Here is an 11,351-nt window from a genome sequence, read left to right on the forward strand (position 1 = left end):
ATCATCTGAGAACAAATGAGCACCAAACCCTATATTGCTTCGGTGCTGAGGTTTATACCTCACTTTGGGAGCAATATTGAATGTCAACGCAAACCCAATGATAAGGATGTGAACATACCTGTGTCAGGCCCAAACCTTTGAGCTTTCCTTTGCTCGATCTGCATGCAAACAAATTAGAGTGACGTGAACTGCAATGAGCACAGAACGAATGGCCAAGGGTAACCACCCAAGCACAAGAACAAAACAAACTCTGGGCACAACAACAATTTAGGAAACAGTTTATTAAGTTATTGTTGTGCAGGAAAGGTTAAAAAAACCCATAGGTGTTAATCCTCAAACTTGACCTAAGAGTCAAGAAATCGGTCAAGAGGATCAGCCCACAAGTGGTCACCCCAAGTCGGCATATATATTACACAGGAACCATTTGATAAACATAGTTTGAAAACGACTTAATAATTGAAAGTCCTAGCTTGCAGCAAACTCAGGCCTGTCACCACAATGGAGCCACTGTAACACCCTGTAGAGAAAACAGTACAAGTTAAAGCTAACACGGTCATTAAATGAAACATAAAAAGGAGGCATAGGTTTCATGATGTAAAGCATGATTCTAGAAGAGAAACAACTTACTTCAGAGCAATGATCGCCTCAGAAGACAAGCATTGCAATATGAACATGGTGTACATCAGCCGCCAAGCTTGTTACCTACAAAGAAACTTCTAGATGAGACCACTAGCATGCAAAAAAGTATAGAGAGGGGGAGGGAGGGGTTCACCTTCTATACAAAGCCTTGATATCCTGGCGCATTGCTTTACTATCCAATAGTTCATCTCCACAGTCATCAATATCAATTTGATCCAGTTTGAAGTCTTCTGTAGTGCAATGCTCAGTCCATTCAAACCATAGCTTTGGTATGACTTCTTTCTTGAATGCAGTTTCATGGAACTTTTCCTCTGGAGATTCGGCAGCTACAAGCCTGTATACAAACACTTTCTTCAGCTGTCCGGGCCTAAATGCGCGGCCAATTGCTTGACGGGTAACAGATGGATTCAGGTGAACATCTAGGATGACAACTCTTGAAGCGCCCACAAGGGAGATGCCCTCCCCACATGCCTTGATAGAACCGAACAGAACTTTTGCATCAGCAGAGTTGTTAAATTGATCCATTGCCAGTTCTCTGTCTTCTGGACTAGTATCACCAGAGATCACAAAAATCTCTTTCCCTACATGCCAGCCCTTCATCTTAACCAGCAACCTTTCCAAAAATTTCATGGGAAGTATATATTGGCTAAAAGCAAGTAATTTCTCTCCTGCAGAATTAGTAAGTGACAGGATATTAATGAAAAATCTGGCCTTCACCCCATCTCTCACATTGACAGAATCGATCATGGCATCTACTGACTTATCTGTCAAGCTGTTAGCTCTATCCTCAGCATTAACTTCTGAAATTTCTGAAAGACAAGGATGAACGTACACTGCAGTCCCTACTGCACTTCTTTTGAACTTCTCGTACGCTCCTAACTTGTGAACAATGTCTTTCTGCTTGGGAGTGAGTTTCAAGAACACGCTGAAGTCAACTAAGCCAGGTAGTTCATCTAAGATATCACCCTTATAGTAGTGAAGCACATCCTTTGTTAGTTCTCTAAGACCTCTAATAACATGAGCTTTTCTCTTGAAGTTGTCATCATTCAACAAGGTTTCTTCCACTGACTCAGTGAATGCACTGTCAGGAATTCCTTTCGAACTTCTACCTGATATTGCTACTTGACTCATTATACGTCTAATAATAGGACGGGATGACTCCATCTTCAGAAACTTTGGGCGAACAAGATTCAAGATGTTAAACACTTCCTCAACATGATTCTGGAAAAGTGTACCTGAAAGGACCACTTTGCGTGGTGTTTCTACTCTATTCAGTGTTTCTAGTACATCCGTGTCCCGATTTCTAGGTGTATGACCCTCGTCAAGTATCAGCAGGTTGGGGACCTTAAGCAGTCTGTCACGACATGCAGCTGCAACGCTGCCACCCCCATCTCCAGAGATGATTCTTGAGAACTGCTTGTACCCAAGAAACAGTATACTCATATTGGCTTCCCAAGATTTGAGGACTTCCAATTGCTCTATTCTTTTGTCAGCCTTAACAGAATAGAAATCATACAATGGTATATCCTGTACTTGCCACCGTTGAACTTCCCTCTTCCATGTACCTAATATGCCTTTGGGAAGCACAACAAGGGGCCTTGCAGATGGATACCTTGCCAGGAAGCTCTGAATGAAACTTATAAGCATAAATGTTTTCCCTGAACCAGGGGCATGAGCGAGAATGCAACCTCCAGGCTTGTCTGCAACCAAATTCTTAACCAAGAAGTTGAATCCTTCCAACTGATGTGGTCTCATTTGCTTAGCATGTCTTGGATGAATAGCGATATCTGCAACTATGAAATCTTCGGACAGCTTAACAGGACCGTAGTCCATCTCATCAGCATCCTTCGAATGTCCTTCATAGAAATTTGTTCTTCTTCTTGAAGCCTGAAATGAGGTAAACATTAAGGTCACTTGATTTCTCCCATCCAATTCTCTTCTGTGCAAATTAACAAATTTGAATTTCATGATTATAATGTAACATTGACAATAATTTATGCAAATGCTCCATATTTGTTACTGAGCCTATACCTTGCATGGTGTATCCCAACATAACTCATGTACATCTTGACAATAAAGCCATACCATTGCTAAAGGGACACTCCGTAGATCGTACACATTAATAACCAAATCAAAATAGATAATTAAAAAAGAACATCCCTGCAGGTTAGTAAGTATTTCAAGGGGAAAACCGCAGCCTCCCATAGTTTCAGGCTTTGCAAAATGCCTAAGTTCAAGGTAAATCTGCAAGCAAACATTTTTCTAAAAACAGTTCAAACAACTATTACTGATGCGTGAGAGTTGTGTGCCAATGATTTATACTGTTTACATTAGTTGGCATTGTCGGCAACAAATATGTTTTAACAAATTTTCCTTGATGTAGCGTTCGTCCTCATTTTGCAACTTGTTGCATGTGCATACGAGGTGTGGATGAGGAAAAGAGTATAGAACTAGTGCATATCAAGTGGAATATGCAGATAAGCTAACAGCACATAAAACTGTAAAGTACATGTAGCAGGACCGATGTCAATGATCCACATCAAGTGGAACAAGCAGATAAGCTGACAGCACATGTGTTCAAAAGTTGAAACTGTAAGGGACATGTAGCAGGACTGATGCCAATAATTAACCAGCAGGTCTTTCGCTAAAAACTCAGTGCTTATGCTCAAAATTTCTCCAAAGTGAAAACTACATGCATGCACATAACAAGTATGCAGCTAAATGAACATGAAGTTACAAAAGTCTCACATATCTTAAATAAATTACAAACCTTTTTCCACTGATAATCAATTATTGAATCAGCCCTTCTCACAATCATACCACAGACACGGCATACATGGCCCAAATCTTCATGAATCCGTATGTCATGAGTGCAGTCATTGTCCTCCTTTTCATTATCCACTTCTTTCTCATTTGCTGCCTCATCAACTGTGTCAAGCTGGACGAACAAATATAACCAAATCATTAATCGCAAACAACACAGACTGGATAACAACAATTGAACTAAAAGGCATGTATGCAAGGTTATCATGATATATAGGAAGTTTGAAAAAGACAAATGAATGCATTTTTGACAATTCAGCAAATGTACACATGAATGCACATTTTAATAATTAGCTTCTGTATAATGAGATACTCCATGTTCCTGGGAATAATTGAATCATATTGTAATCTAGGTGTACTTATTGTTATGGCTGCGCGTGAAAAGTACCAGCAGCCATAACAATTCTTGTGGTCTTTACATGCCTGCCCATGGTTTTAATGCTGAAGGAGGAGACTAAGAGGTGGATCATTTCATCTAACAGGCGCAATTTTTGTCCATGTCTATTAGATTCTCTCAGGATTTTTTGTTTCCTTGGTGCCTTCACATGGTTGGCTTGGACTTGCATTGCAAAATTAAGTATATTTGTTGCAAGAAGAAACAGGCTAAATATACTACCATGAAGATGCTTTGCGCAAAGCAGTGTGCAATCTTCAAAAAAAATACGGCAGGTATTCACAAGCACAACTAGCAATCAACTGGAGAAAGAACCAAAGATTCTCGAACACTGCTGCTATAGAAATCAAATTCTGAGGTTGACACTTGTACCTTTGTGCTTTCAACAGCCAATGCAAAATCTTTCCAATAATCTTCTAGACCATCACTTTCCTTTATTGGTTTCTCCTCTTCCTCCAAAGGCATGTTTGTTTCTGATGAAATACCAGTTTGCTGTAAATCCAATGAGAAATCAGCTTCTGCTGGATCCAGATCACCTTTTCTTTTCCTTTTTCTTTGTTTAGGGACAGTTGCAGCATCTTCAGTGACATGCAACCTGGGTTCTGATCTCCTTCGTTTTTTCTCCGTAGGAAGCGAAAAGAAAACTTGTGTTTCTGCTCTCTTCTCCGCGATGCTAGCAGCCTAGATTGAGAAACAAGAGCTAGTTGGAATACAAAGTCTTTGAGCTTGCTACAGGTAGTAGAACAAGGAAAAAATACAGATTTCAAAAGTGAGATTCACTAAAAGAACTGCAAGTGAACGGTACATACCACTAGATCTTGCATACGCGCCTCCTCAGGCCTTTTCTGCAACACAACTCTCTCAAACTGAATAGATGGTTGCCAGCTGGTTTCCAAAGGAAATTGATTCACTAAAGCTGCACTTTGACCATATGGAATAATTTGTGTGTTGTTGTCTCCTTCAGCAAGCATGGTTTCATTTGCTTGGTCCCTCCCGTTGGATGCCACCCATTTTGTGAAACTACCAGCCAATTCAGAGGCTGTCAGTTGTTTGTTTATCTCAGGTGACAACTTTTCGTATCCTGCAATGTTTCCATCCTCATCGTCTGAATCAAGAACTATTATGTCTGTCCTTTCTTTTTGTTCTGTTTGCTCCATAGAATGATTGGTCATTTTGCCATTGGTCATTTTGTTGGTTATCACAGAATTTTCAGTGGGGCGTTGCAGACTAGAAAGGAAGTTGATCAATTGGACCTTGCGAAGGCGAATATTTTCCCAATCCTTGCTAGCACTGCCGTATCCCCAACTGCCAATGCTATTTGCAACAGGCAGTGCAAAACCACTGCTGTTGGGCTCAGAAGATTTCTTTTGCCTGCGGTAATACACGCCTACAAAAAAATTAGAAGGTTGGTCACATATTGCAGGAGAGAAAGTCCAAGAAAATTTATCAACGATGGAAGTAACAATCCTGTTGATCATTTATATTCATGGAAAGCTTCAACAATGAAAGTAGAAATTCTATTGACTTTTATATTCCCAAGAAACATAGGCGTATAATAAGATGCAAATACAGCACATTTTTCCTTTTTAAAATTCTAGCTGTATGAATGTACCTAATAGAAGTTAATATGAAAAACAAACCAACCAAATTCCCTTTTTCTAGTTGACATAATGTTAACCTCACTGTAAAGGTGATGGAGACAAAAAAACAAGATAGGATAGGTAGAAGGAATATTATAGCTAAAAGTGCAAAAGGTTCCACTTCGAGAAGAGGTAAAGTAAATTTATAGGGACATCTTAAATATAGTGTGAGCATCACAAAGTCAGCCAACCCATCGCTGATGTAGCAAGAAGAGTAACCAACGACTAATAATAGTCGTCACTTGTATGTGATTATTTTAACTGCATTGCCGTGGAGCTTTGCATTTTGTTTAATACATGAAATTCAATATCGCCTCTGATTCCAAACGTGCATTCATATAGACATATGCACAAGATTTAAGGTAGATGATGAAATAACATTGTTGCCCCTCCATCATTACTATAGTTTATGGTAAAAAAAGTAGCTCGTTTATTGATGTCATAGGAGTGGAAGGCGCAAGAATGGGAGACTAGCATTTAAACAAGGCCATAATAGGAATAAAAGAAGAAAAAGTGTCCGAAAAAATCATAACTGGGCTAATATTTGGGGAGAAATTGAGGCTCAATCAAATTAAATTATGAATCGGAAGGAGTAATAAACAATGAATCATGTGTTGCGCAAAGCTAGTAACAATACACTAGTAGTATGACCCATAGTCACCAAAAATCCGATTCGACTAGGTCGAGGAACAGGATCAAGGGACGCGGGTCGACACCTAAGAAAAATATGGTACGAAGGGGATATACCTCCTCAAGACGACAATTCACGACATGGTACACGATCCCAAGGATTCCGGATCGATGACCCGGGACGAAGCATCGGGTCAATGGTCATGACAATTCCCTACCAACCAAATCCAAGAAATCGGTTACTGGGCTGGCTGATTGGGTCCTCTCTCTCCACCTCTCACCCTGGGCCGCCCCCTCTCTCCATCTCTCCCCCTGGGCCAACCGAATTGGGCCCAACTCATGCTCATCCTCTCCCTCTGATCCTCTCTCTCTTCTGTCGCTCGCACCTCCTCTTCTCCCGCTGCCCACCCCTCCCCGCCGCTCCTCTTCTCCCGCCGCTTGCTGCTCCTCATTGCCCGGCGCCTGCACCTCCTCTCCTCCATGGGAGCCGAAGCCCCCTCCGCCGCCTTCGCCACCATCACCGTCGCCCCTGAAGTCAGATTCATTGGGGCAACGACCCTGTCAAAATGGGGACGTCGACCCCGTACGTCCCCAACCCTCGATTCGGGACAGCATCCTGGATCGGGGAAAGTGAGGTCCACCCATTCCCTGTGACTATGGTATGACCTACAATAATATCTTAGACCAAGTTCAAAGGATGCAGTGGCCTCCAAATCATGAACATACTAGCTTGCAAAGGATAATTTAAAAAGGTAAAGAGCATAGAATGAGTGCAAGGGGCAGCATAAACATGAGCAAGCTGTTTTCCACAAAGTTTTCACCGGACAACTTGTGTTAATGCACAAAACAGAAAAACTGCTTCAAAACCTACAAACACATAAGTATCCAATTTCCCAAACAACATGCCAAGGTTCTAAAAGTTGGGAAACAGTACTCGCCTGGTGAACACACCTGTTTCTTCTTAAAATTTAGATTTACATATGTAAGAATGTTCATAAAGCATCAACAGAATTATCTAGTGCATCTATTTTGATGCATAGAGGCTTGAAACAACTAAGCAACTGAGGAATAAAGCTCTATGCAGTATAGTAGTGTACAGAAATCAAACTATAATTCACCTTACACCAGGTTTAAATAAAACAAGTTGCTTGAATGGTAGGTGTTTGTAAAAGGAATTGATTGCCAAAATACTTCACCAACCATTCTATACTTGTTGAATTTTCTTGATCTTATTAGTTCAAGCATATTGGACTGAATCAGCTGAAATTGAGCTTTGTGAATATCATGAAATGCTGAATTATTTGTAAAACCTTTTTACTGCACAATTTAAGGAAAAGTAAATATATTATCACTTTTTAGAATGCACTTCAAAAGGTGCATGCTTCAATTACGTTAATGCGACGTCAGATGTCCAATCATGAGAATACCAATTTCCTTTACCAATTTCAACCTACAACATACCTAGGCAACACTTCGCCTGACAAGGTTCAGAATTCTTTTGAGGGCTCAACATCAGGGGAATGCCCCACCTAAAATCTATAAAAAAATAATTGGTGGGCTTAAGGTGCATTACAAATCCAAACAAGAGAAAAAATCTTAGAAATTCTCTTATTAATTGAGAGAAAAAGAGAAAGATTTATAATTTTTATCTTTGTGGGGCCAGATTACTTTGATATATATTAATTATCATTGCTACAATTGTATAAAAAATACATAAGAATTGTATAGAAAATACAATTGCATTTTTTATTATTGGCATTAGAGTTCAACTGCATTTCAAATCTAGCCGTATATGTTGGATATTCAGCTAGTTAAACTGAATCGACAAATGTCAATTATGAGGCCTGAAGCACTCCACGAATCCACCCAAAGGACAAAGTGGTGGCCAGGATTACAAAAGTGGGAGTGGGGCAGCAACACAAGAGCACTATTAGAACTAAGACATCCACGACGATGCCAGCACTCGCAAGCGAACTTCATTGGTGCAAGAAGGGACAAAGCTTAATGTACTTCTAGAGTTGCCTGACAATGCCTCAGGTGGTAAGGAAGTTAATCAAACTCATCCAATTATTGCTCACTGACAAGACAAACAGGATAAGTAGGAGCTAAGTGTTGCTAGGCAAGAAGGGTGAATGGCAAGCCTGTTCCAAAGACCCAAGCAGAATTCTTCTAGAGGTGTAGCACAATTGATGCATTCAGAAGGTAGTCGAACAGCACATAGATCAATGCAAGAGGTAGAAGTGAGAAGACAACTAAAGAAGCATCTAGCATGTGGTTTCTATCCCAGGGCAGAAGGGGCAGTCATTGTCGTCCACCCACCCTACCCAATGGAGGAAAGCCTTGGTCCTGACATGCCCTAGCGAAGGATCCAGAAGATAGAGTTCTTGACCTTGGTGGGGCCTTGCCATTGAACACTCTTTGTTCACCCATGGGATGAATCATCTCATACAGGGTGCTCACAGAGATGGCTCCAGATGTGTCATACATCAAGGTGCATAAGTCCAAAGTCCAAACAGATTGGCAGACTCCAACTCTCGGAAAAGGCAGTGGCCCCTTGGAGCCGCGAGCTGGGTGTGCTTGTGAGTCTGCATAATAACTTGCAAACGATGAAAAAACAGGTGCTGGCCAAGCAGGCCATCTGTGACTGATTAGCGTGGTCACCTTACTGCTTACACTGTTGTTACCTTTATTTCAGTACTCCACATGAAGTTCAAGGTAACATTTCATTCTCTACAGTTTGGCTTAATAAACCACCATCAATAAGAGTGAAGGTCGTGAGAGCAATGCCATATACAGGTAACAAAAATTGTGCAAACTACAACGGGAGCATAAATCACAACCATTGTTATATCTGTCTCACCTGTTTCACATCAATTAGATATCCATCCTTACACTACAGAGGTAGGTTGGTAACACTCCAAAGCAGACCAGAGAACCAGCAACTAGTCAATCACAAACAAAAAGACGGAAAGAGGCTGGACAAACAATTGTCCTTTGACAGGACATGAGCGCAATCCGAAAATCCTTCTTTTGTGTAAAGACTAGCAGGGGAAAGGTTTCTTTTAGGAGCATAAGGGCAGCAAGTCACTCTCTCCCACCTTTTTCTGATCTTCAGCATTTCCCCCTTAACTTCATCCACACAAAGAACACTTATCCTCGTAAATCCAAAAACACACAGAGAGAATGCATCCATCAATCCCAACAAACGCAATAGGCGATTACAACCTGAGGAGGCAAGCCGCCAAGGTGATCCCCCAAAAAACACCCTGCCTCAGCAGTAGAGGAGCGAATGACAGACCACAAAACTGCCCCAGCGATCGCTGAGGCAAAGCATCAAACCCTAGCCACCTGGAGACCACGCGAGGACTAGCGAACGACAACAAATTGTAAGATTTTCCGAATGGCAGCCTCATGTGGGCACAAACACCCACAATCCACCCAAAATGGAAGGGATTTCACCCCAAATCGAACCCCGACAAAACCCTAAATCCCCAACCCCATGAATCCCCGACGAAGCCCTCGACGCACAGCGCGAAATGCAGCACCAGCATCCGACAAAAACCACCTGAAGATCCCACCTTCCCACCACGCACAAATGGAAAACGAAGGGAAAAAAAAAACATTTTCCAAACAAGTAGGAACCGTCGCGGTTCGCACGGGAGGATCCGCCACGCGATCAGAGGAGGGGGGAGGGGGAGGAGGGGGCGCGGCCCCTCACCGGACGTCGGGGTCTGCGGGTCGCCGCCGCCGGCGGCCATGGCGGGGGAAGACGCAGCGCGCGTGACCCGCGTGGGGTTTTGCGGGAGGGCGTGTGCGGGCCTGCGGGGAAACCCAGAGACTGGGACTGGACGGAAGCGGCGTATCCGTGACTGTGAGGGAGGGTTCTGTGGGAATCTCCGCTTCCGGGGCTCGCTGTCGGGCTGCGGAACGCCTCGGGGTCCGAGCCGTGGGTCGCTGACGTGGCGCTCCGTGGGGCCCGGATGGCAGGGTGGGGGCGACTTTCTATCCAATTCATAAAACTTTCAATCCAAATTACCGGGTCGACGTGGGTCCCTGGAACGGCCACATCCAGCGACGACCGGATCTGGCGCCGCCGGCACTTCCAAGGGACGGCCGGATCTGGCCACGGTCCGGCAGCTCGTCGCTCTTTCTCTCTCCGGTCCGCCTCGCTCCGGTAGAGTATACGCGCCATGTTTGAGATACACTAATCCTTTTTTCTCTCTCTAAAAGGCTCACAATCTAAAATATGGAGAATTTCATTCTCGCGAAAATATGATTTACAAGGAATTGAATATTGCCAACGAATTTGCTAAAGCTTTAATAAGGGAATATCTGCATGTAACTTTCATAGTCACTCAAATATACTCAAATGGAATGGATGGCTCAAAATGCTTTCTTGAGCTACTGAAGAAATAAAAAGGTTTCGGGGAATTTTCAACTTTATTTACCTTATATCCAGAACAAAGATATTGTTGCTGCAGAAAGGAGGCATGATTCCCACCATTATCACCTTTTTACTAGTCGTATGGAGTCAAATATCTCACTCATCCACAACGATAGCTCTCTAGTCACAATTAAATCTGAAAAAAACCTAATAGTCAGATGTAAGCTTAGATTTTGGATTTAGGAAACTTACGGTCTTTTCATGATTAGCATACACTGATTTTTGTCGCCATTTTTTCGTAAGCTTGGAGTCGCACCTTGATACCAGGTTGGGTAGGTGTTAATCAAGGATCGATGGTGGGCCATAACCATGAATCGATGAGAACAAAGGAGCTGAGGGAGAGGCGGCATTTTTACTGTTGAGGATGACGGCGTCTATTTTAGGGTTAGCGTGATATGCTTCTATTTATATTGATTCACGTGTCAACTCTACATATCTTAACAGGTAAACAGAGTTGTACTGCACGTAAATCCTACAGATCTTAGCAGGTAAACAGGGCCGTACCGATAGGATGTGTGGCTGCATAGGTCCAAAAAAAACTAGGCCCCCATTTGGACTTTTTTTTAAACAAGCCCATAGTCAATCAACAACTCATGTTGCTCACACACGCCGCTGACTCTCTCTCTCTCTCATCTCCATGACTCCCTCTTCGATATTTTAGAGGAGGTTGCATATGAAGATATAATTGAAGATTTTATATCCACGAATACTACAAGGATGACATGTTTCATCTAGAAGATAGACTATTTAGTTAAGAATATTAAGATGTGTAGATTAGTAG

At 42.3% G+C, this 11,351-nt stretch overlaps 1 protein-coding gene across 6 annotated transcripts; it reads right to left on the reverse strand.

Annotated features, from left to right (window-relative positions):
• Positions 1 to 266: 266 nt before the first annotated feature.
• Positions 267 to 10,004, reverse strand: LOC133899591 (protein CHROMATIN REMODELING 35-like). Of its 6 annotated transcripts, none has more exons than XM_062340592.1 (7): positions 9,845 to 10,004; positions 4,666 to 5,243; positions 4,229 to 4,537; positions 3,410 to 3,577; positions 773 to 2,526; positions 628 to 702; positions 267 to 517 (listed from the first exon to the last, which is right to left on the reverse strand). In XM_062340592.1, exons 1-6 carry the CDS (start codon positions 9,882 to 9,884, stop codon positions 699 to 701), a joined length of 2,853 nt encoding a protein of 950 aa, XP_062196576.1. In that variant the 5' UTR covers positions 9,885 to 10,004; the 3' UTR covers positions 267 to 517; positions 628 to 698. The 6 variants fall into 6 exon arrangements, with proteins under 6 accessions (XP_062196576.1, XP_062196580.1, XP_062196579.1 ...); XM_062340596.1 differs by lacking the exon at positions 9,845 to 10,004 and adding an exon at positions 9,225 to 9,808; XM_062340595.1 differs by lacking the exon at positions 9,845 to 10,004 and adding an exon at positions 8,987 to 9,198.
• Positions 10,005 to 11,351: the final 1,347 nt, after the last annotated feature.

This window comes from Phragmites australis, chromosome 18 (genome assembly GCF_958298935.1).
Source record: "Phragmites australis chromosome 18, lpPhrAust1.1, whole genome shotgun sequence".
In the NCBI taxonomy this organism is placed as follows: domain Eukaryota; kingdom Viridiplantae; phylum Streptophyta; class Magnoliopsida; order Poales; family Poaceae; genus Phragmites; species Phragmites australis.

What these genes read in the sequence shown, in the direction of transcription:
- LOC133899591 (XM_062340591.1), bottom strand. Translation starts at nt 7,696, where the DNA reads ATGCACCTTAAGCCCACCAATTATTTTTTTATAGATTTTAGGTGGGGC. An exon ending in TCAGGCGAAGTGTTGCCTAG is followed by an intron (nt 5,244 to 7,587) that starts GTATGTTGTAGG and finishes ATTTTTTTGTAG; the next exon opens with GCGTGTATTACCGCAGGCAA. An exon ending in TGGCTGTTGAAAGCACAAAG is followed by an intron (nt 3,578 to 4,228) that starts GTACAAGTGTCA and finishes TTGTTCGTCCAG; the next exon opens with CTTGACACAGTTGATGAGGC.